Genomic DNA, 25,809 nt, shown 5'->3' with positions numbered 1-25,809 from the left:
TTCAAGAAAATATATATCATAATATACTATTTTCTCTCATATTTAATTCATCTTACTACCATCTTTGGGCCAGACAGGAAGCTGTGGCTACCTGTTGTGGCCCTTGGGTGAGCAGGTGATTGTCCCTGCTTTAGAATTAGGCCTATACTTTGACTTACCCATGGCAACACTTTCAAATGTGCTTCCATGTGGTGCAACAGTTCTCTGCTGCAACATGTTTTGTAAAATGTATTACCAAAACCAACCCACAGATGATGGGAAGATGATCTCTGAATTGTGTGTCACAGCGTTTAATACCACTACTCTTGCAGTTTAGTGTGTTTACTGATGCATTGGCAATTTAAATTTTTGACTTTCAGAAATTCCATCTCACAATTATACATAAATTATGCACAAATCTAAAGAGGAAGTAAAAAGTACTTAAATATACATAGTATTATATTTAAAATATTGATAACAGTTCAGTTGCTAACATTTTTCTTCTCAAGTTGATTCTCTGAGCAACCACTAGAGGGCACACCAGGTCAGTGTTTTATCCAAAAGCTCCAGTGACATCATAACATAAACCAGAAGTACAGCAGACAGCAGCACTCAGGAGTCATGGATTTATTGCTTCTAGTGTGTTGTATGCTATCAGTGTTATGGTAACAGAACAGAGTGGGACAATGCAGACTATAAATAAAAACAGTTTTACATGAATGAGCTTGTGCCCTCTATTAACAAGTACTGTAAGATCTGTTTTAAAATGCTCTGAGAGCAGCAGAATCCAGGCTGCTCTCCTCCCGGTTATTGCTCAACAGGTTAGGACACACTCTGGCTTTCATAAGATCCCTGAAAAGGAAATTGCAACATGTGCAGAAAGGCTTCAAGAAGAGGAAGTCAAAGCTGGAGAAGACTCGTTTTAACTTAAGGCTAATTTTTTTTTTTTTCTGAGCACAAGATGTTTTTAAAGGATTTTCACGTGACCTGAGGTGGACTTCATAACATCAGGCTGGTGAGTTCTCTGTCTCTACAAACATGAACTAAAAGCTGGGGATATTTCATTTTATTTAATCTATGGTCTAAATCTCCACCATCCCAGTTAATGTGTCTGACATAAACAGGACAGCTGCTCTCTGTCTAGGTCAAGATCAATACTGTAGTCAAGTATGATGAATTTGTTTGGGACAACTTGTCCCTCTGACCCCCCCTCTCTACAAGCATGAGAGTATGTTCTCCTTTAAACCTGACCTCAGTTTGTCAGGATTCCTGGGTAGAATGTCAGTGATTTAAAAGTAAGGTTGAAAAATATAACCTTACAGTTACGTATCCCCCTCTATTGATCTCAAAACCATTTTGTTTTCCCATCTTTACTCGTCTACATATATACAGCAACCTGCTGCTAAGCAGAAAGACCTTAAAGAACATATACACATGATCTGGTGTTTTGGAAATATGAGGTTAAGATGCCCTGTGGATTTTAAAACAATAACAAATACAGTAATGAGTTCATTCAGTGTTTCTACCCCTAAAGTTACTGTACACATGATTTAAATCTAAATATCTGTATCAAGTAAATCAAAAATGCTTGTATTTCAAATAAGGGGTGCACAATTTGTCAGCATGATATTGGTATCTGCAAATATCAGCTTATAAAGTTAATTATCAGTATCAGCAGATATTTCAATTTCTGCCATTAATTACGACTGATAAATGGGGTGTAATTAATTAAAAGCCTTTATTAGCTGTAAAAAATGATCTTTTTGGCCAGTTTGTGGAGTTTTAGGATGGATCAAAAGACCTACATCAGCTGTAAGTTTTTTCTTTGACCATCCTAACTCCCTATATTTTTTAGGGACTGAAGTTTGTTCCTTTCTGCATCCTTAAAACTTAAAGTGAGTTTTGTATGTAGTTTGTTTCATCCCCATTGTGCATTTCTATGTGATTGTTAAACCGCTTAAATTTTAATTTGAAAAATATTTGAATTAATAAAAATTGAGAGACCTTGTGCTTTAAATTTAACAAAGGATGCTTGTGTTAAAGTATGTTAACTTTAAAACATCAAACATTTTAAGGATTTAACATGTTCCTATCTTTTATATGCTCTGATCACTCTAAAGCAATATGTACCTTTTTGCACTGTTTCTTTCAGGACAGATACCAATTATTTGTAGTTAGTGATACAGGAAACTGGTATTTTGAACTGATAAGGATTTATAATGACAAACAAAATGTTCTTCATGTGGCAAAAGTAAAATTTCCTAATCATAAGATTAATTTGTCTGGCCATGCTTTAGGCAATGTTTTAGCTCTAGACTGCTTATGCTTTGCTGTTCACTCTGCAAAATCAGGAACGTGTGCTGTTCCTGCCTGATGCTCTCCACGTACGCTGATGGAAGGGCAGGGGGATCCCAGAACAGCTACACTATCATATAAATAACAACATAAAGTGCTGATTGATGACTGCTGTTTAAGAAATCTTCATAGCCAAAAATCATGTTTATTTCTTGACAAAGTGGTCCTGACAGAATTAATGTTAACAGTCATAGGTAAAATGAAAAGGCCCGACTAATAATCAGCCAAATGCCAAATATCAGCCATAATAATCAGCCATGCCAATAACCGGACTATCCCTAGCTGACACTCAAATGCTTACAGGTCATTTCCATCTGTTAAAGGTACAGTGCGTAGAATTTGGCAGCATTTCACCGAACAGAAATGGTGTAAATGGGATATAATGTTTATATATTTATGTGAAGTATGTTAAAATAAGTGTCCAATCAGCCCCTTTAAAACTTTCGTTTTCTTTTTACAAAATTAGAAAAAAGCTTTTAAATTTACATTACTGCGGGTTGCGCTCACGGAGGCTGACATAACAAACCACCATGTTGTCTATGTCAACGTTTTGGGGGCAGAAAGAGCGAAACGCGACTTTTAAATACGAAACTGCCCGCCGGTCCTGAAATCTACCTGGAAGGCAGGTGGAGCTTACAACTGACCTACAATCTATAAAAATAATGGTTACAAAAATGAATGAACAAACCCTCACCTCGCCACTGCTGTAAATGATGTCTGGCTCACAATCCTTTTTGGTCTTCACAGGCTCTTGTCACTTAGTGATGTGATGTTTTGGTAACATTCTAAAATCTGAACACTAGATGTCGCTAAAATTCCAAATTCTACACACTGTACCTTTAAGAACTCTTTAGCAAATCGGACTAATGGAACGGACACTTAGTCTTGACTGTTAGCTGTTAGCAACTGCTGTTACCACGAGCTTGTTTGAAGTTCAGGACAATGGGCAGCTGGGTGGAAACTGTCAAGAGGCCTAAAACCTTAAAGCATTCAAGCAACCTTTGGTAGTTACCACAGTAATTGAGCTCAGCCTGCAGTGAAAGTAAAAGAGTACTGACCCGCAGCCCAAGATTCATGCTGCTCACCTCAGATAATTACTTGTTATGTCCAATCAAGGACCACTCCACAAGCTTTATTACATTTTTCACTGATTTTTCAAAGGTCAGTTATGACCGCATGACAAAGAGTTGTTAAAAAAAAGTCTAATTGCTAGGGCAGTATGAATCATTGTGTATCAAGCATGTTTTGAGCAGTGAAACAGCTGATTTTTATGCTATATTTCATTATCCCAGTATCCAAAAAATTATATTGCACATTTTTTCCCATAGAATGCAGACCTAGGGTAAATAATCAAATTATAATCATAATATTTAAATATTAACTGTCCGTATTCAAACCTATAAATCTCACTTCACTGACTTAAAGTAACTCCATTTTTTATCACAGTGTAGTAAATTGTAGAATAACAAATCCCAAAGTACTTTTTCTCAGAAGTGCTAAGCCCTAATTGCTGATATTTTTTAAGTAGATGGGGCAAAAAAATCCCCCTTTTTAAATAAACAGAAAGCCCTACTTTTGCAATAAACTGGGGGATTGATTAAAAAATTATGATAGATTTAAATTCCACAACAATACATTCTTTCAGAGGTTTAGACTTTTGAACCTGTAGCATAAATTTCAGTGATACTGGATGTAAAGTAATATTTCAGCAACAGCTTACTAAGCTACAGTAATTAAAGAAATTAAAACACTTTGTTGGCAACTGAAATTAAAGAATCATTTGTTCAGTTTCTCTAAACTTTATTTCTTTTTAACATACAGTATTTTACAGATTATATTTAGTTGAAAAATGAAGGGGAATTCTTGTTGTCGATTTTTTTTGTTTTGCTTTGTTTGGAGGAAGATTTAACTGGTGATATGTTGAAATGAAAAGGAAGGTGAACACACAGAGTTGAAAGCTGCAATCCAAACATGCTCTTCCTTCTCTTTGAGTGTGTTGTTTGTGTTTTGCTCCCATGGAGGTGGGACAGAGCTGTTGAGTCATTTTCTGAGCCTCACAGTCCAAACTACACTCTGCACGCGAAGGTCAGAGGTGAGGTTTCCTCTGTTAGCTTGACTGTGTCGGGTAAACTCTACCATCCTTCCTCCGTCTGTTTTCTCGACTTTCTCTGAGGTGAGTCACTGTATTCCGATATTTTAGCTGTCTCAGAAGAAGTCTAATTTTCTTTCCCATCCCTGTGGACTAAAATTAGCTCTGCAGCTACAGGCTAAAACAGCTGTTGTTTTTTGGTTTTTAAACACCTGTTATAACCTGGTAAAATTTAGGCAAGGTTTGATGGTTTTAAAAAATGAATACCGCCGGTATAATCCTGGTATCTATATTGTGCATTCCTACTTTTAACTTGAATGTTTACTAAATTTGAATTCTTTCAGCTTTTGACCTCTTCTTTGAGTATGCTTTTTGTCATTACCTTCCTTGACAATTCAGAGCTTTTTCAATATTTCTGCACATTTTATTTTGTCTGCAAGTATTGCCAATTTATTAAATACCTTTAAAAATGTACGATCCACTGAATGTGTAAGGCAGTAAGGCAAACAGTAACTCCTTAATCATATTTCATGGTATTAACTGGTAAAATAACATCATCAGTTGTTTAAAACTGAATCACAACCTCATGTAATTGCATCTACTTTTATTATCGCCACAGCCTGCTGAATAGAAATGCAGCCCAAACTGTGCTGCTTAGCATTGTTTCATGCTGCAGCCGCTGGTGTTTACAGATGTAATTTAGCTGTGTAGTTTTCTCAAAGACATAAACAAACCTGCAGCTGTTACTGCAGAGCTAATTAAACCTTTCCAGTAATCATAGAGCGCCTCACCACAAAATTAGAAAAGGACAAACATTTGAGCTACCAAGGAATGTTATTCTTTCACAACATAGTGCAATCAGTATCGTCTTCAGTGTGAATCACTGCAGTCCTTCAGGGAAGTCATAATCATGTGTGTGCTGCTGCTGCTGTTAGAAGGGTAACTCCCATTGTTTTCCCTTTTCAGCATTAAATGAGTCATGTAATTGAATAATCCTCGACATGATAACTTACTCTCCCTCGATCTTAAAGTTTTTACCAATCAAACAAGCAAACTATGCAGGGATAAGATTCATCCCTCAGTCAGAGAGGATGTTATTTATCAGTTCTCTTGGAACATTCCCACATCATTCTGACAAACAAAATAGCAGTTAACTTTATGTTTCCTGTGTTTGCCGACACTATCTTTATTTTCACAGATATTTTCTCAGGCATCGCTAAAAATAGATTTGTTTAAAAGGCAAACGAGAGAATCAAATGAAGAGGCTCCTCTTATGGTCAGTATATTTCCTGTCAGCAAAGACAAGAATTCTCATCTGATGTTTCACAAATTTGATGAAAACTGGCCAGAACATGAAGAAAGTAACAGTAGGATGAATAATCAAGTTTTACTAGTTCTGGCTCTTCCGCTGGCACACAGGGTGTGTTGGTCATCTGAAGAAGTTCTTGCTTTTATTACATGTTTTTTTTTTTTTGCAGAAATGCGCCAAGTAGCCAGGTTTCAATTCTCCAGGATCATTTGGGTTCACATCCTCTTCCGCTTAAAAAATGTGATTTTTTGCTTTGCTTCGCACTCTAGAACATGAGATCGCTACTCCTAAATTGCCAGGATGAGGTCTCTTTCCCAAAAGACAAAGATCATCTCAGTAATAAAGGCCAGATCCTACAGTACGATCAGTCCCAGAATCATTTCATTGTTATAATAATAAATTGTTTTCTGATACATTTTTTTTTCTCAGACAGCCCAATTAAGTCATAGTGAAGACCAAAACCATTACACTCACTAAACTGACATGACACCTTGCTTCAAAGAATGAAAGCATTCAATGAAACTTCTTCATTGAAGACCTTTAAACTGAACCCTAACACTTAATATATCCAGACATTATTATTTTTACATTTTTACAGAAAAAACGGCTGCAGCATCTTGTTTTACCTCTGTTACTCCACTCTTGCACATCGTGTAGATGTTCAATGTGATCTGTGTCAAAGAACATCTGGTAAAAGTACATTTTGTTGATGCCGCATCACGTTTATCTGGTCATTGAGCGATCACTGGAACCTTTATGTGTACAAAGGGTCACACTAGGACTAGATCCAATCAAATCAATGCTTGTCTTGCTTCCCACTTTATACACTTTACCACTGATACTGCATGATGTAGACACTGTTGTCATGGCCTTGATCCTGATTAGTTCAGTGTTGTAACCGCTTTCCCATAAGCAGATGGACAAAGTTCGCTCCACTGAGCAGATTTGTGAGACAACGCACCTCACTGCCCCTTCACCAAATACAAACAGACAAAATGGACACTTGTTCCTCTCTGTCAGTTTGTTGTAAAGAAATCAAACATTGCACAAATTTCTTCAGTTAGCAGAGAGTATTTCTAAATCGTTCCTGTCTGGTTTCTACTGTGCAAGCAATTTCTACAACTCTGCTTTAGATCATGGTTTACAACAGCTCACTTGGCCTATTCAGTCAGACAACAGGTGAATCTTATGAACAAACAAAATCATGCTGTTGATGATCAGAATGCTTAATTTGAATTATATAGTACAGTTATTGCTCCTAATAAGCATTTCCCTGCTGCATTGCACACTTCTGCAAAAGCTCCCTCTCCTTGCAGAGACTAGAAGTTAGACCTACACAATTTGAGGAAACATGGAATGTGTGACAAATGAAAAAAATCATTTCACTTGTTTTTGCTGTTCTATCATTTCAACACAATAATTGTGTTAGCAGCATGCCTTTACTAACCTGACATGCCAGATGGATTTGTTTCACACATCCATCTGGAAAACCTTCAATACTAAACGTTTGGGAAAGGGCAGCAGATTTGAAAAAAACTTGGACTGTGATTGGATGAACATTCTGTGTGTCACATCTTCCGGGCCAATCAGAGCAACAAAACTCATGACGTAGCCACGACCGAGGTGCGCGCGCGCAGCTACGGAGGAATAACACTAACCATGGCAGATACTAGCTTAAATGGTAGATTTTCTTGAAAATCGAAAATTATCTTTACAATCAATCCGCTATTAATATCAGGCATTGCAGTTGTACATGTCAACCATACAGTACCGTGCAGAACTTTTAGGCATGTATGGGCCAAAGGGGGTTGAATTATGGCGTACGATGGTGAGTAAGCCCACCTAAGTGTGTTTTAAGGACTTAAAGTGTAAGTGATCCCCCAGCTCAGAGCTAACTCTGCCCACTTCAAGATTTCAAAAAATGCACAGGAAGTGAGCAGTTTGGTACTGAGAGGAGGGAGGGGAAAAGGACTTTTTTTTTTTAATTATGTAACATTACGACAAATGAAGCAAATACTTGGAACTATTTCTTGAGTAAACCACTGGGCGGAGTGACACAGTGCAGCAGCCATGTCTGGAGTGTAGTTCCGGCTTTGCATTTAGCTTTAAAACATCTCTGTCTCGTAATGTTCCATGATTATTTCATAGCGTGGTGAATGAACAGGTCACAACATGTCCACGAGAGCGTTTTGGAGTTGTTGGATTGTGTATTTGATGAGTTTGATGAGGGAAAGCCAGAAATACCGTCTGTCTACATTGAGGTGGCACAGCAGCTCCAAACTCGGCAGTGCCGATCTAAAAATAGCTTGCACCGACAACTAAAGGTAACGAACCTATTACTAAGACTATAGGAATTATGGCAATAGGGAAGTTTGCCAAAATGTTGAATTATCCCTTTAAAGGACGGGGTTTTCCAGGTGAAGCGGAAGTGACAGTGACTCCCCTCGCCAGAAAGTAACACAGAGTCCCGCAGCACTGCTGCCTCAGAGCAATCTTTTGAGGTGGAGGATTTTTCCCCTCCAGAGTCCGCTGAAGCAGGCTGTAGTGTGGTGGTGGAGCGTGGTGGTTCTGAGCACTATCTGTTCAGTCTGTTGGCTCCAGCACCGGCGTCACTACAGCAGGAGCTCTCAGAGCCGAGGATGTGCAGGTGCAGGAGAGGATGGGAGTGGTCTCTGAACGGTAAAGTCAATTAGAGGCGGTAACATTTTAGCTTTTATGTAGAGTTTGTGACGTAGGTTTCTACGTCACGTAAGCACCGCTTTCTCAGAAAAGATTTTTCAAAGCAGATGTCAGTTTGAGCTAATTAAAAGCTGTAAAATGCAGATTTTTATCAGTTTGGTGCAAATGTCAGAAATAACACCAGCACTTATGTGTTTTATCTTAATTCAATTAGATACTTCGGTGTTCGGCTGAAAAAAAAGTTAAGTGTTCACTACTTCTTTAAGTAATAGGTCTGAACTAAAAATGGACGATGTTGGAGTTCTTGCTGATATCTGATAGGCTGGTATGCTGATATTTACAGATTAATTTCAGCCAATACCAATATCGTTACTGGTATTCAAATACATATTTCAGACCTAAAACTTCAGTCCTTTGAACACATTTTAACTTATAAGGATGAACAAAGAGAAAAACTTGAACACTTAAAACACTTTGAAATCAAAAGATTGAGAATGAACAAAGAAAAAGAACTCAACTGGCATAGGTCTGATGTCCAGCCTCACTTGCACTATGCTAACATTTACAGCCAAAATATGGTTTTAAATATTGGCAAAAATTTTGATATCTTCGAATACTGATAATTACTTTGTAAGCTAGTATCTGTCAATACCGATATTAGGCTGATAATATCGTGCATCCGTAGTCTGAACATTTAAATATCGATATCGCGATCAGTATTGGCCAAACAAAATGTGGAAATATCATTACATTAGACATCGGCAAAAATCTATTTTCCTGCTTTCCTAAAAGAAATGTACAGTTTTTCCCCTTCTGCTTTAACAGTAGGAAGACAGACACAGAGCCTGATCCCGTTCTTTTTCAAAGACTTTTTGGAGGGCCTTTTTGCCCTAATTTACACAAAACAGCTGAAGAAAGACAGGAAATAAGGGGGTAGAGTGAGGGGAAGACATGCACCAAACAGCGCTGGGACTGGGAATCAATCCCACCACCAATGCTCCTCCAGCTGAGCCAACCCAGGGCCCCACAGCCCCTTTTTAAGATGACTGTCCCATTTCAGAAGATAGATAATCCAAAGACCATAGTGTGAGTGAGGCCAAGTAATTCAAAAATGCTCACAAAGCTAGTTCTGTGTCAAGTTTTCTTAAAGAGGGGGTATTATACTTTTCTGATTTTTAAAACATAAATACAAAATCACAATGTTGGGTGTCCATACTTCACGTATGCAGATCTTCAAACCGCAAGATATACGTATGTGGCAGAAATCTTGGAATTAGAGTGTAAACTGATGAAAACGTTTCGTTGGGAATATCTCCAAGATCTTCCTTAGATGAGATTTCGATGGAGCAAATGGGAGCGAACTTATGAGGTCATCGCTCCTGACTGGTTCGTTCGTGCTGCCAGCAAAGCGGAACAGACTGTCCCCACACGGCCTTTTAACCATTTAGCCATTTAGTAACACAGTAACACTTACCAAACAGATACTTCCCGCTCTGTCCTTCGCCGCTGCTGCTGGTTTTCTTCCCCTCTCTCTCCAAACTATCAGGGTCAGACTCCAGGTCTAACACGTACGGACGTATATCAAAATTGGCCATATTTTACTCAGTCGGACCGGATCATTCAAAGTTTACAAATACTAGCATAGCGAATTAGCCACATTGGAGGGGGCAGGTATAAAAAGTTGAGTCCTACCGCCGGCCAGCCTCTGGAAAATCCTCCAATTGGAGGAAAGCAGGTCTGGGGGGGGGTGTAAAGAGACAGCAGTGAAAATGGAGCATTAAGGTTAAAATAAGGGTTTTTCAGGACGCCAGTGTGAGAAACATGAGGAATTTTTTGAGCTGTAAACCATGTGAAGCTACTATGTGGGTATCAGAGAGATGCGTAAAGCCTTGAGAAATTAATAGCGTTTCCTTACACTTTCAAACTTTATGCACAGTTCCAACAAACTTACTCCATGAAGATGTACAATAAAATTTTAAAGGTTAATTCAAGCAAGAAAAAAAAAACCATAGCTGTGTTCTCAATTTTATACCATAGAGCTAAAGAATACTTAGGACAAACTCATGCTGTTGTGTCACACTTTACTATCTTTATTGGAACTGTGGCCTGTGCAATTTGGATGCTGACCGGGTTACACATTACATTCCTGATAAGACATTGTAAGCTTCACTTTCCTAGTCTGCCTGTAAATAGAAACTAGTTCAGCCTGGCCATCACTTCCTCTGATGGACACTCCCTAATGAGCCATCCGTCCCTGACCTTTAAAAACATTCAGTTTAGATGAGAGGCTGATAGAGGATATGAGTCCTTGATGTGATGACCCTGTTTTCTTACAATAACAGAAACCTGGAAAAAGCCTGAAAACTGATGTGATTGTTGACACGTGTAATTGATGTGTTAATGCTACTAGTAGTCTCTATCCTGTTCTAGTAGAAAGGTCAGTGTTGTAAAGCCTCAAGTTTCAAAAAGTAACTGTGGTTATAAAAAGACACCACATTAACAGTACAGTCTTGACAGGATAAATTATTTCTTCTTTCCTTTAAAGAGTTTCCTGCTGATCAGCTCTATTTCCTTAATCTGTTGTCCACAGTTAACAGTACATTTCCTGTAATATCGAGGTAGAGATAAGATAAGCTGCTATTAAAGATATTGAAAAATGAAGCTGTGTGTATCTTTAATCAGTTTTAAATCACTGAATGATGTGTGCTCATGCATAATAACAAAAAATTCAAACCAAACAAATGTTTGATATCATCAAATCTTGGTAAACAAAAGAGGAAAAAAAAAAAAAAACACTTCACTTCACTGGTCCATCTATTACACATTTAACCACAAACTTCTTGGTCTATAGTAGCAAAATAAAAGTCTTACCAGAATTTCAATCATCTACCCTGCACTCAAATTAATTTCATCCTGTAGTATGTTACTCCCACACCTCTTTATGTACCAGAGCGCTGAGCTCTTCCCACGCTCCTCTCTGCCTGGGCTTGTCCCTTGGTAAAACTATGCTATCTCAGTGCTCCCAGCACTCTGGATCCTCTAACAAAATCTAGATTCAAAGGATGTATTTTTATGCTGAGAGAAAAGTTCTAGTTGTGTAATAAAAGTTTCCTTTGGCCTTTAAAGATTGCAAACACAACTGCTGACTTGATTTGAATATTTCCAGGTAATGGTAGAGTTTTTCATGGATTTTTTTATTCTAATTTTTTCCACACATATAAAGAATTAGAGATGTTCCCATACCATTTTCTCCACCCCGATGAGGACTCGGATATCAGCTAATTGGGTATCGGCCAACACAAAGTACTGATCTTATTCAGGTGTAAAATAACTAGAGTCACTGTGCTGTGGAAAACTAGCAGATTATTTTAGCCCTAAACTCAGAACATGGAATGGTAAAACAGAATGGTAATACTCAGCCTCTCTGTGTCACTTTAAAGTTGTATTTCTTGCTAATTATCAGGAGTTTGACTGCTAAATATTGAACAAACAATAACACAGAGGGCCACATCACAGGCTCTCTAACTCTTTTTCCATTATGAGCTATTCAGACCGTTTCCATAATGATCTGCATGTTTAAGCATGTGCAGTGTGATACGGGATGATGGAACAGCCTGCCACAGGTTCACAGCATTCTGGGAAAACAATATGGCTGCAGGCTCTAAATAGAAACCAGTAACAGCAACAAATGTGATGTAATTTTCAGCTAAATGTTTGACACTGCAGTGAAACTGCATTTGAAGCAATTGTTGTGGCGCTGTCAGTTTGACTTTCAATATTAAAAAATCAAATTTGCATTCATTTCTACTTAAAGAAAGCACATGCTTCGGTTTGAATATATGATTTCCTGTTTATAATCTACTACTTTTCCACAAGTCCTGACATAAACTTGAGTGACTCAAAATAAAAACTGTGGCTGTGGGGGTTGTATAAGTTTGGAACAGAGAGGACACCAGTTTCCCTGAGGATTCATTCATACTCAGAAAGGCTGAGTGTGAACATTCACTGACGTCAGACAGTGTTAAGGAATGCTTGGCCTCCTTCCAGTTCCAAAGTGTAACGCAGCGTTTTGTCAAAGGCTTCACCACAAATGACTCATGAAATACCAGAACACTTGTATGTGAGAAGGAGAACAGTGGAGGGAAAAGAGAGAGGAAGAAAAACATGCTTTAAGAGAGACAAGATAGTGGTAAGCTTTTTAAAGGGGAAATAAAACTGCCTTTACTGATTATTGCTGTGTTGAAGGCTCTTGTGACCTGTGGGTGACACTGGACACATGTGTTCCAGTAAGCTGCTGTGATTTTTTTGCTGTTCTTGTAGCTTTACAACCCTAGTTTGTGAAATTGATTTATGTCTAACTGTTGTCTATGTGTGTTTTTCAGCCATGGGCCTGAGTTTAATCCCTAGAAGACTTCTGTTTTTCCTTGGGACATTTGGGATTTGTTCAGGATTTGTACAAGGTGAGATGCCCTCTCAAAAATGATAGAATGTTACAAGAGTTATTATAACATTTTTTGTTAAGCTTATACTGAAAACATACTGTTTTTATACTCTTTGTCAGTTCTTTAATCATGTTTCTTTAAAATATTTAAAGGCATGTTTTAGTTCAGTAACTTTCCAGAGGCATTCTGCTGCCCTCTTATGGCCACTGGTATAACTGCAGAAACCTGTCTTGCCAGTTTCTGTGAGGGACTAATCAATGGGAGATTGACTGAAATCATAGACAAATTATTTTTTTAAAGGAAGAAAAGATTCCTAGGATAAATCTCTTGCTTTAAATAATATGATTATAATTACCTGCCAACTCATTCAACTGTTGTAACTGCACAAAAACATGAGCAACATTTTAAAACTAAATAGAGAAGAAAACATGAGAAGAATGTAAAGCAATCTCTCCAGGCACTAACAACAACTCCAGAATATAGAATCTGAATATATTTACAGCATGGTTCAAAATGTGGTTTTGGTTGGAATAGCTGATGCTCTTATGTGCGTGTGCTGTAAAGAGGGTGATTTATCAAGTCCTGTCAGAGCTCTGCTGAAATTAGACCACCAAAAAGTTGATCTATTCTTCACTGATGAATGTTTTTGCAGAGAACTGCACCAACTACGAGCTCCAATTTGAGAGGGTTTATTCCATTCCTGGGGATGTAGCTATGCTGAACAGCACCCTCGTGTCTCCAGATGTCTTCAACTTTACAACTGTGCCTTACAACATCACCTGGTATGACTCAAAGACAGGCCACGAAATTAACAACCAGACCGGTCGAATCCTGGTGCAAGAAATGACTCTGTGGTTTCTCCAAACAACACTGGATGACAACGGTGAATATGTCACCATACTGAGGTATGTGTCATCTACAGAAAATGTGTTCTTTTGTTTTGAATTATGTCCATATTTAAGGAATGACTGAATACAGGTTGTGCTTTTACCTTAGAATAATCTAAACGTCTCACATGAGCTTTCTTCCACATAAACACCCCCCTGTCCAACCATAAACCCTCCCACCATGTAGGGGGAAAATGACAGCCTGGCCCAATTAGGGACACTGTGTACTGGCACAATTGCAGAGTTTCCAGGGCAACAATTTAAGGTGAACTGATGGACTTTCTACAACAAATCTGAACAAAGACCAAGTCCAACAAGCGCATATACTCGGTTCGAACTCTGAGTGAGAGGTGAAGGATAAGGGGCAGAGGTTTGTTTTGTTTTGGTTAGATACTGCTGCTAAAATGCCAAAAATAGACATCTCTGAATGTTATATCTTCCCTTTTGAAGGGCTACATGTCTTAGGCAGAAGACTGCAGCGTTACTGTTAAGGACTTGAACACTTTCTACTCAGCAGCTGTCTGTGGAGTAAAAGAGGAAATAAAAGTTTAGATTCTACTTGATCTCTCACTTTTAATCTACCATTATTTAAATATTCAAATCATAAGGTGCAACATGCACATGGACTTAAAGGTAGACTACGCGATTTTTTTCCACTAGGTGTCGTAGGATAGCAAAGCCTTGAAAATGTAAACAAAGAGGAGTTTTTGACACACCTCCGCCACTTTGAAGCCTCCCCCTTTAGCCTCTGTTGATCCTAAACACCGATCATATACAAGTTTATATGTAACGTTCAAGGCAGCCTTTCCTGCTAATATCTTTTTTTCAGCTGCAGTAAACCATTTCACGAGCTCTTCTTATCCTGGCCGGTTATGTTATAGCATCAATTAAACATGAAAACATCAGCTTCAAACAAGATTTGGGTGAATTGAGATAAACAAAATTTGAGACACTACCTGATTTGAGTAGAGCAACCTCCGTCTGCAGCCTCCATTTATTAGCAGCAGGCTAACATTAGCACGCCTAGCTTCCATTCATTTTTACCCCACATTTATTTCAGTCGCGCTATCCCACTCAGCTTAAATGTTCAACCATAAGAATAGTGCTGTGTCAATAAATCAACACTGGACAAATGTTGAGACAGTGCGCACAATGAATGAATGAAAAGATGTAGCCTACTTACGCATCCATGAGAAGCAAAGCCAATTCTGAGTCATGTGAGAGCTTTTTAGCGTCGCGTAGGGCTCGCCACCGAGGAAAAGGAAGTCCGATATTAACTCTAGTTTTTCCTTTCGCTTTGTCAGAGGGTTTCCTAGACAAATGTGGAGGCTTTTTAGGTGGAGGGGAAGCTGGTGGCAGGCCCTCAGTCGGCCGCTTCGGACTGGAGTCTGCCATTTACTGCCATTTACACTCCTCTCAGCTGTTTGGGTGAAACATTTACCTGCAGCAGCACTGCTGGTAAATGGATCCTCCTCGCTTCTAGGAGGAGAGGGACATGTGCCAGAGGAGAAGGTTACCGCCCCAAGACAGAGTTATAAACATCCCATGTAAACAAAAACTACAGGGTACCGAAGTTTTAATTCAGTGGGTTGATACTGTTCTCAGAAAAACATTTACATAGCGTATGTTTGATTTTTATTACATTTAAGTGTAAAATGTCGGATATTCTACCTTTAAAATGATGAAAATATTTCTGGTATCTTAACATTAAAAATGATCCCTAATTTCATTCAGGACTCCCTCTCGGTGCTTCATGCAGACCACCAAACTAATAGTGGATCTACCAGTTGATGGAGAATGTGGGAGGCCACGGAAAGTTTATCAAGCACTAACAAAGGGATTCACTGACAAGGTGTCCTGCCCTCTGGAGGACCAAATCAAGAAACTCATGAGCTACAATATCACCCCTTCTCTCAAGTGGTACAAAGTGAGTATTTGCTTTCTGACCTACTTACTCTGACATTTAGTTCTGACCTCCTGACCCAAACTCTGCTCAGGAGAATCCAGAACTAAGTCTGTCTACTGACTTTCTGAAAAGTGTGTTTTTTCTTTCCCATATAGGGCTGTGAGCCCATAGAGGATGAGACAGACAGATATACCTACTGGGATAAGACCAAGCTAAGAATTGACCAGGTGCATTCTGAAGACAACGGCCTCTATACCTGTACTCTGACCTTTACTCTTGGTGGGCTGAGAGGATCAATGTCAGAGACTATCAACGCATGGGTCAAAGGTGAGATTATTGAAATGAGTGAGAGAACACTTAAGGTTGCAAATCTTTATGGTTTTAATTTTGATTTCTATTCTAAGGGTCAAGATTCCACTAGGGATTTTTGATTCAAACTAATTCACACATTTTCCCTACATGTTATGAAGATCTTCTCCATTCTGCTTTGCCATGACAAGCAACAAATGTTGCATTAAAATGCACAACAACATGAGTTTGATATCCAGAAACTTGCCGATGAAAAATGAATGTGGTCATACATCTAACACCTTTGTTGTTGACAACACTGTAGGAACACAATTCTTTTGAAATTAGACGGTTTGGTGACATATGATGTGAGTTCAGGCATTTGAATTGTTCCCAAAGTATCTATTTTTAACTCTCAGACATTTCATACTGTATACATAAGGTCAGACATAACTTTACCTTGGATTTTAGAATCCAGTGGAGATGAATTGGCTAGAAGTATGACAACTCTAAAGACAGTACACAGTTAGTCAGTGTTAGTGTCTGACAGAGCCATCCATTAAAAATAGAGACAGGCCATGCCAATCCAAAATTTAAAAATTAGATCTGATTATACTGTTATTTTTATATTGGAAATCAGACTTTCGGCGTTGATCCACATTACTGATCAACATTCAGGCGTTCTCGCTGGGCGGCAAACAAAGAACACGCAGACACCAGGCAGAAACATTAATGCAGCTAGTGTGGACGGATAACAACTCAGTCTGAAAGCACTCATAATCATATTTAGCTCTGACACTAAAGAGCAGTCAAACTACATCCCAAACATCACACGTTTGTGACGTATGATTAATTTGAAGCACAGTAATGGGGTCAAAGGTGTTCTCTCTCCTACACTATACAGAGTGACAGCAGGGCTGACTGTAACAGTGCAAAAGCTAAGTTAACAAAGGTGGTACATATCTTTCAAAATAAAAGTCAAGAGTTCTTGTTTTTCTCCAGTGCTTTTATTGTGAAGGCCCATATCAGGAATCATATGTTCAGTATATGTTTTTTGTGTCAATTTTCCATTTGAATACTTCTATTTGTTGCTTCCTGCTGCTGTAGTCCCTTCATAGATCCTGTTCATAGATCCTGTTATCCTGTTTAGCTGAATCATTACTTTTTTCCTTTTTTTAAAAGTTGTTTTTTTGATTTAATGTTGCACTTTTATTTCAAATATTCAGTTTGCTGCAGTAACCTTGTGCATAGGGATAGGAATTGATATGATTTTAATGATATCAATGCCATCATCCATACATACATATACATTCCCTTATTGAGTTCTTCCTGTGAATTTTCTTTTTGTAAAAAGTAGAATATACAAGTTTTCACTGTTAACAAATCAAGTTTAATTGAATCTCTTTCTTTTTCAACACTGAACAAGATGTATGCCACCTTCAGTGAGAGTCAGTGACAAGCACACACCATTTACTAGCTATAATAAACAGTTTTAGGAACTTAAAATGTTAAACATTAAGTGTTTGGGAGGACAACATGCTAAAATATTTTAAAAATCTCTCTTTTTTTGGAAATTTCTCAGTTCCAATCTCTGAACTTGAATTAGAATACAAAACTACTGCTTATTTTCTTTAAAAGATACAAATGTAGAAAAAAATAAACCAGTCTCTGGATCCTAGATCTCTGTGCCTATAAAAATAAATTGAAATCTTGTACAAAATGAACACTTCATGGGCAAAAAGATAAACACTTTGCATGAAATCACTGTTCAACAGATGTTGCACTTCCTCCTGTTCGTGTCATTTTTTGAAAAATGAAGTCCCACTTTTGACCTCTTTAGCCTGTTTTTGTGACTGTCCGCCATGTTTACTTCCTCGACTCCTATTCTCTTGTTCACTTTGCTGACTGCCTCTCATAAGACTGTTTTTAAGGCATGGAGAAGTAAGGCACTGAATAAGGGAATCATGAAGATTAAATGTATATGACGCTGATTGGTTGAACCAATAGGAACCGGTTCTTGGTGGGAACTGGTTTTCGATTGCCATCCCTTCTGCTGCTGTTGGTTGTCTAGTTGTTGCTGCTGTTTTTAAGGTGCTCTGCAGGTTCAGATATTTAATTTGAAATCATGACATTTATTGCTAGTCACTGTTTCTATGTGAACTTAGCACAAAATGTAAATAGATTTATAGGAAATAATATCAAGTTTTATGCATTTTAAAATATTTCAAAATATATCAGCTTTCACATCAGGTATCAGTACATACGTATCAGAATCGGATCGAGACTGAAAAAAACAGATCATCCCAACTCTAATTACAAACTCTGAGCGCTAGTTTATTGTAGCATCATAACTGACAAGCCAGGACCAACATACACCTTCTGCCAAGGCAGAAAATAAGAGAAGAAATGCCAGGAACCGTTTTAACATGATTGAACTGCTGGTGAAAATCTACTTAGGTTGTAAGATATAATGCTTTGAAAAATCAAATGTAGGACATTTTGAAAGGGGTCTGAATCTTAAATTCTATCTAGCACCACAAGAGGAAAACCATATCTTCACAACTAAAAAAAACTGTTACACATTCCATTTAAAACCATAAGCATGTATATGAAGTTGTTTATGTATTTCAGAGCTAGCAATGGGTGTGGCTGGAGCACCTCATCATCTTAACTATGTAGGAGTAAACTTTATGCTATTTGTTCACAACAAAACAGAAATTCCTAGAATGCAAAGCACTTTCATTTTTTATTGATATAATCACAGTCATCCACTAGAGGGAGGCATTGAGACAGACAGAAAGTGTTGTTTAAGGTATCACTCCATATCTATTTCTGTAATTCTGGAGCTTAATTTTATGTTTTCTGTCTTTTTAGCGGAGTACACTTTGACTCCACAAGTGCATGAACCTGCCAATGAAATAATCAAGACAGAGATTGGTGAGTCACAATGTCAAATGTTGATTTCTTTATTAAGACCAACATTCCTATTTTGGTAACTACAGCTTTTAAAAACCTTCACAAAGAAAGAGTAATTTGTGCTTTGATTCTTTATACATTCAGGCTCCAATTTTACCAAACGCTGCCTGGTTTTTGTGCCCTGTGTTGGGATACCCATTGTTGATATCATGTGGTTGGTGGAAGATGATTTCATCTTCAGCACTGACCCTACAGACCGCATCTACATATCAGAAACACGGTCAGCAACCTCATATTTTCTCTTGTTTATTTTATCTGCTGCTTTCTGATGTGTCAAAAAGAATCACATGTTGCTTGCTGAAAAAAATAATAGCAAGCTTACCCAACATTGAAGAAATTATCTTGACATGTTCATCTACAGAAAACAATTCAACTACAAGGCTTTTTTCAAATGGGTTGGGGAAAACACTCCCCAGCAGAGATCTGGTTAAAATTTGTCTAATCAGCTGGAAATAGAGTTGCACACAGTAAAGCTAATTCCAAAATTCTTCAGTGTTGAAAAAACTGCAACAAGATAAAACTCAAAATGAGGCTCATTTACCAAAAGATTAGCACTCTAATGTTGTTAAGTTGAGTAGTTTTTACAGTACATGTAAGTTAATTCAAGTCTAAATGTAGATTTGAACGCTTTTTTTTTTTTTTTGCACTATCTCACTCTTTTGTGCTACACTTCATCTGTCCTCAGTGTGTGGAGCCAGGATGAACCTGTGAAAGGTCTTTGGTTCGAAAAGCTGCTGATGTTTTTGGAGCTGAAGGCGAAAGATTTCAATGTCAGCTACACATGTCGAGCGTACAGTAACAGAGGCCACCATGAAGGATACTTCATTCTGCAACCAGCAGGTATAAAACACAGAGTTAGATTGTGCAGTGAAACTCACAAATAATACTCAGCTGAAACCTCACATTTGACAACCAGTTTATCAGGGATGCAACAGTTCTCAATATGATAAAACACAGCATATGATGCATGGTGCATCCAATTAAACTAATACACACATACGCTAGTATGTGCTAGTAAATGGACAAAAGTATTTGGCCACACCTGTTAATCATTGAATTCAGGTGTTTTAATCGGACCTGTTGCCACAGGTATATAAAATCAAGCACCTAGCCATGTAGTCTCCATCTGCAAACATTTGTGATACTAAATGGGTCTTTCTGAAGAGCTCAGCAACTTTATGTGTGGTACTATGATGGATGCTAGATATTCCACAGTCAACTGTAAGTGATATTATGAGACAGTGGAAGAGTTTAGCAACAACAGCAACTCAGCCATGAAACAGAAGACCACATAAAATCACAGAGTGGGGTCAACAACTGCTAAGGCACATGGTGCGTTAAAGTCTCTAATTCCATAGCTGAAGAGTGCTGAACTTCCACCAGCATTAATGTCGGTATAAAAAAACTCTGCGGCGGAAGCTTCATGGAATGGGTTTCTGTTGTAGAGCAGCTACATGCAAGCCTCACAACACCGAATCCAATGCCAAGAGTTGCACAGAGTGGTGAAAAGCACAACAACGCTAGACTGTGGAGCAGTGGAAACATGTTCTGTAGAGTGACTAATCACCCGTCTCTGTTTGGCAGTCAGATGGGTGAGCTCTGACCTCAATACCATTGAGCACTTTTGGGATGAACTGGGTCAGAGGTTATGAGCTAGCCTTTCTCATCCAACATCAGTACTTGACCTTATAAATTCTCTACAGAATGAATGGACACAAATTTCCACAAAACACTCCAAAATCTTGTGGAAGGCCAAGAAGTGTGCAGGCTGTTAAAACTGTAAAAGGGAGGCAATTCCATATTAAAGTATATGTATTTGGATATAATGTCATTACAGGCCCTGTTGGTGTAATGGTCAGGTGGCTGAATACTTTTGTCCAAATAGTGTACATAGTAAGCACTAAATGATTTATTCTTTGCTTAACCCACTGCTGCTCCTGTAAAATGTATGTAAAAAACCTCAGAATGGAATACCAAAAAACATACAGCCAGCCAGGACAGTTAGAATCAAACTGAAATGAAATATCGACCAGAAACCCAGGTATGCATCGACCCATGAGCTGACTAGCTATATTTACTATCATTTACTATCACTGAATAATTAGAAAAGATACCAGCAGGTTTGGAATTTAAATGGGAAATCAGATTTTTGACGACTGGGAATGTGAATGGAGTCCTCCAGGACATATTATGTAATGTAGCTTTAGTTAAAATTGGTCAACAAATCACTTTATTATAAATGGTTATTAAAATTGTTGCCTGGCAAAATTATAACCAGCAGATGGGGTAGGTTGACTTTTTTAATGGTGTCTAAACACTCTTAAAGAACCTTCAGAGGGTACAAACTGCTCCATACACAATTATTAAAAGACACTTAAGACTTGTAACTAATACTCTGAAATTGTATTAGTTAATTATCAATGTTGTATAAGAAAGGTTGAGTTAAGTAATGAAAAGCTTCCAGGAATGCAAGTGATGATAACATATCAAATAAAGTGGTATAACTCATGTGTGATGTTCATCTCCACAGATCCTGACATTTTACTACCTATTGGATTGATGCTTTGTGGAGTGACGGTCATCTTTGTTAGCAGTGTCATCATCTACTATATTTTTAAGGTTGACATTGTGCTGTGGTTCAGAAGAGCATTTCCAGTCTTCTATCCAAACAAAGGTAATACTTTCCTCATGGTGTATAATCATAAATGTGCTCTGTACATCAACACATTGTCATTCCCAATGGCCAATCATAAGGTTAAAAAAATGGTAACAAGGTAAAAGATAAACAAGGTAAAACTGTCTCCCTCTTTAAAAGAGCAGGTATGTACGGTTAGGTTTAAACACAGAATCACATCCCAAGCAGATTCTATTGTACTTTCAACAATGTAAATGAGAGCAGTATTACTACAGATATGACTGTAGAGGGTGAAGGGGCTGTGGAAAAGTCTTCATATTTACAGACAAACCACACTTCTCCGGAGTGGAAAAACCCACAGTGATGCTTGACCTTAGTCCCCATACTTACAGTACCCACACACACATCACAACTGACAGACCCTCCCACTAGACTGCACACCTGCCTGCCTGCACTGTGTCAACAGTGAGGACGGAGGAAACTAACTGTAACCACAAGACTGTCAGCAGTATTTCTGCTTAAAGTTGTCTGCTTCTGCAACAGAGCAGCCTGAACTTTGTGAGTTAGCGAGCAGATCATAACTGTGAGGCCCTCAAAGTTATTAAATCAATGAAACAAGTGAATATTTACATGCAAACATTTCATGCAACTAGAGTGGGGTCACAGTCCTGTCTGTATTTTCTGACATAATAAGAAAGTGTTAACCTTGCAAAGCAGATGGATACGCCCGTTTCCTTGTTTCTCACTGGCGATTCCATCTTGCGAAGCTCCCATCTGAACTGTTTGGGCCCGGTTAGAAAGTGACGGGACCAATCAGCAATGAGGGGCAGTACTTTCAGGTGCGGTGGAGTTGTGATGTAAGCAAACAGCAACAAGAGGCTGTTGCAATTATGACGCAGGATATTAGCGTGGATGCTGCTAAAGTAGCAGTTTTATCAGAGCTTGACAAAATTTCTTTGTTGAAAGTAGAACAAAGAACAGCAGTGAGTTGTTTTCTTTTCAAAAACGGCAGAGTCTATAGTCGCCATGGTTCGCGTTATTCCTTGGTAGCTGCGCACCCGCACCTCGGTCACGGCTACGTCACATGTTTTGCTGCTCTGATTGGCCCGAAAAGATGTGACAGACAGATTGTTCATCAAATCACACTCCGTTTTTTTTTTTGTTTTTTTTCAAAGGCTCTGCCCTTTTCCAATTGCTGTCTGAGTGGTTTCCCAGATGGATGTGTGAAACACATCCATCTGGCGTGCCACATAGTGCATAGTGAACAAGAGAAACGGCAGAAAACAGCGGCAGACATTCAGCTGCCAGAATTGTCTTGATTTAGTGAGTTGTAAGCTTGTTTATGTGTGAGAGTGAGAGAGCAAGAGTGTTTTGGCAGGGTTATTTGAGCCACCCACATGAGACAACTGAAATACAGGTCTGACTGCAAGTTCCATCTTTAGGAGTCTTGATTTCACATGTTCAGTGTGAGCCCTGAAGTCATGCCCAACAATTGGACTGTACAGTAGTGAGCTTTGGCTGCACTGTAAATAAATTAGTTGTAACGCTTAGTATTGAAAGTTTTTCAGATGGATGTCTGAAAAAAATCCATCTGGTGTGTCAGGTTAAGAAAGTGGAGCATAAACAGGAAAACAAAACTTGTGTCTCTATTTTACTGTCAGAAATCAGTAAATTGAGGTCATTTGTATTTCGGTAAGACACAGTTGTTGCACAGTAAATTGTGCTTTGCAGCCCCTGTCTGATCAAAAACAGAGAGAAGCCCAAAACCAAATCATAAAAATGCAATTTTGCCATCACCTGAAGTTGAACCACCACTGAAAAAATCCCTGAATAAACTCTTTATTTCTGTTTCAGATTTGGATGGGAAGTTGTATGATGCCTATGTGGCGTATCCTCAGCCGTGTGCTGTAGGATACAAAGAAGTGGAGGAGTTCGCCCTTCATACACTTCCTCAAGTTTTGGAAAAGGCCTGTGGCTACAAACTTTTCATTGTTGGCCGTGACTGTCTGCCTGGGGAGGGTAAGTCATCTACACAGCAGTCAGGTATTGAGAGAACTACTTCCTTTCCCTGGCTATGCTACTGAGACCTGGACACCACTACCAACACATCCGATTACCTACCAGACTGATTTAAAACACAGATATCGATGCTTAAGAGCTAGTGCACTGTTCTTGTTCACTAATTCTTCTGTTCCCTTTCTTTCTGTCTCCTCCTGCAGCCATGGTGGACTCAGTGGAGGAGAATTTACAAGCCAGTCGCAGTGTCCTTCTGCTCTACACTGCCTCCACCTTCACCAGCAAAAGACACACGAGTAGCATGAGCAGCAACAATAACAATACCATCTCACAGATCAGCGACACCGGCGAAAACTTGAAAAATAAAACTATGCACGACAAAAGCAGCATTAATTATGACAGTGAAAAAGAAGTCTACTCAGACACAAGGCAGCAATTTGAGTGTGTGGCAGCAATGCACAGAGCGCTGCTGGAAGGATCTCTCAAGGTGAGAAAACAGGCTTATAAATGTATATTTATCATACATTTATAGATTGTATGCAATACAGTATCTAAGTGTATGAAAAATCACAGCCAAGGAAGTTTTGTTTCTCTTTGGGACAGTTCAAAGAAAGAAATGTTTGATTTTTTAAGTTCATGGTCATGGTCAGAAGGGCTGGTTCTGAATAAGTGCTGTTTTGCAGGTGGTGCTTGTAGAGTTGGAAGAGATCAGCCCAGCTCAGCTCGCTTTCTTCCCAGAGTCATTGCGTCAGCTGAGGAAGAGGCAGGGTACTGTGTGTTGGTGGAAAACCACGAAGAGGAGACAAATGTCTGGGACATGTATGAGGAGGACAGAAGACAAGGATGAGGAGAAAGGTGGACGGGACACAAAGATGGCACCATCCCCCTCTCCTTCCTCTAGGTTTTGGAAGGAGATGAGGTATCACATGCCTGTGAGGGGAAAGAGGGAAATTTTTCCTGAGAAAACGGCCCTGCTCAAATTATGAATGAGTTATAGCTGTTTTTTAAAGACAATTGTGAAAGGGATTTAATCCCCTCTCATACAGATAAGTTGTCAACATAAGCTGTGAGTCAAAACCACAAGTGCTCCACTTGTGCTCTTGTCAGACATGTCACCACCTTCCTGGTAGCATCAAGCTGTTTTACTTTGAAAAAACCCACATTTCTTTTGCCAGAAGATTCAACAACTGTATATCTGATGTTTAGGAAACATCCCTGTGTTTGTGCTATCGCTGAGGTTTGTGAACTGTTGATATTCTCTTGAAGACCGAGGTGGACAGAGAGAATGACTTTGTTACTAAAATGACTGTTAAATTTGTAAAAATGTACATATGTATTATAAAGACTGTAAATATGTAAATAAAGGTGCTTAGAGAGTTAAAAGAAGTTCAACAGCAAACTTTTAGCTTTTTTTAAAATAAACTGCAACTGGAAGGAGCAGCAACCTCTGGTTGGAAAAAGTATCAGCATGCTTATTCCCACTACATTCTATTTATAAATGCAGATTTCCAACTACCCAAGGTGGCAAAAAGCACCAAAAAGTGTGCTGAAATTTCTCGTGTTTATCATCATGTTATACTGATCAACTTTCGGTATTCAATGATTGGTGCACCGATAGATCAGCCATATGGCTAATTACATCTCTGCCCATCCCTGCATGTATGGGCACAATCCTGCTCTCTCTTGTGCAGGCTGGGGGACGGGGGTATGTTGAAACATAGAATAAATACTCCCATTATATTCTCTGGTTACATTAGATGATAAGGACACCTAAACGATAAAACCATAGAGCATGTGATTACAAAGTTAGAACTGCCATGAAACATAGCCTATCAGGTCAGACATGGGAGAATATGCCGGTTTGCTACTTTGCTGCGCTAACCTTTGTCCTGTACTGCCCTAGCCCCCTGATGGCCATCCTTCAGGCCTGCACCAGGCCCATGCCCCATCTCTCCAGGTATCCTCCCAGCTGCCCCCTCTATGATGCACACTTTGGCCTCTTACGTCTGGACCAGCCCACTGGGCCCTTGGCACCCAGTATGTGGTGAGCTGGATCAGGCTTCGGAAAGCGTGGCTGTCGGTCCCGCATCAGGCAGCTGACCCTGAGTGTGCCGTTGGCTGTCACAACCTACATGTCTAAACAACTTACTGAATACCATTAGCTGCTGGTGGCAGAAACTATTGAAATATGGATTCAAAAATGGACAAAAAGGTATCTAACATTGGAGTTACAGAAGTGGGTATAATC

The 25,809-nt window shown here is 38.9% G+C and overlaps 2 protein-coding genes across 6 annotated transcripts in view; one reads left to right on the top strand and one right to left on the bottom strand.

The window, feature by feature from the left end:
* LOC121522536 (G2/M phase-specific E3 ubiquitin-protein ligase) overlaps positions 1-25,809 on the bottom strand; it is a 40,243-nt gene that overhangs the window by 1,583 nt on the left and 12,851 nt on the right. Inside the window, exon 1 of one of the 2 annotated variants that reach the window (XM_041807063.1) lies at positions 14,924-15,442. The exons of the other annotated variant lie outside the window; for it this stretch is intronic. Coding sequence (XP_041662997.1) covers positions 14,924-15,135 — 212 coding nt within the window. The 5' untranslated portion in view covers positions 15,136-15,442. Of the gene's footprint in view, positions 1-14,923; positions 15,443-25,809 lie in introns of those variants that run through there. 2 annotated transcript variants of the gene reach the window in all.
* LOC121522534 (interleukin-1 receptor type 1-like) lies at positions 844-24,947 on the top strand. 4 transcript variants are annotated; one of them, XM_041807059.1, is made up of 12 exons: positions 844-994; positions 12,794-12,871; positions 13,506-13,758; positions 15,475-15,667; positions 15,802-15,973; positions 18,809-18,871; positions 18,995-19,130; positions 19,596-19,750; positions 21,441-21,584; positions 23,400-23,564; positions 23,765-24,048; positions 24,245-24,947. In XM_041807059.1, the coding sequence occupies exons 2-12, from the start codon at positions 12,796-12,798 to the stop codon at positions 24,545-24,547; spliced, it is 1,944 nt and encodes a 647-aa protein (XP_041662993.1). In that variant the 5' UTR covers positions 844-994; positions 12,794-12,795; the 3' UTR covers positions 24,548-24,947. The 4 variants fall into 4 exon arrangements, with proteins under 4 accessions (XP_041662993.1, XP_041662992.1, XP_041662991.1 ...); XM_041807058.1 differs by lacking the exon at positions 844-994 and adding an exon at positions 4,314-4,507; XM_041807057.1 differs by lacking the exon at positions 844-994 and adding an exon at positions 12,391-12,697.

The sequence above is a fragment of the Cheilinus undulatus genome, linkage group 15, assembly GCF_018320785.1.
Source record: "Cheilinus undulatus linkage group 15, ASM1832078v1, whole genome shotgun sequence".
NCBI classification, from domain to species: domain Eukaryota; kingdom Metazoa; phylum Chordata; class Actinopteri; order Labriformes; family Labridae; genus Cheilinus; species Cheilinus undulatus.
The sequence above is the reverse complement of the archived record's forward strand: the minus strand, read 5'-3'. Positions and strand labels throughout refer to the sequence as shown.

What these genes read in the sequence shown, in the direction of transcription:
- LOC121522534 (XM_041807057.1), top strand. An exon ending in GAATATGTCACCATACTGAG is followed by an intron (nt 13,759 to 15,474) that starts GTATGTGTCATC and finishes AATTTCATTCAG; the next exon opens with GACTCCCTCTCGGTGCTTCA. An exon ending in CTTCATTCTGCAACCAGCAG is followed by an intron (nt 19,751 to 21,440) that starts GTATAAAACACA and finishes TCATCTCCACAG; the next exon opens with ATCCTGACATTTTACTACCT.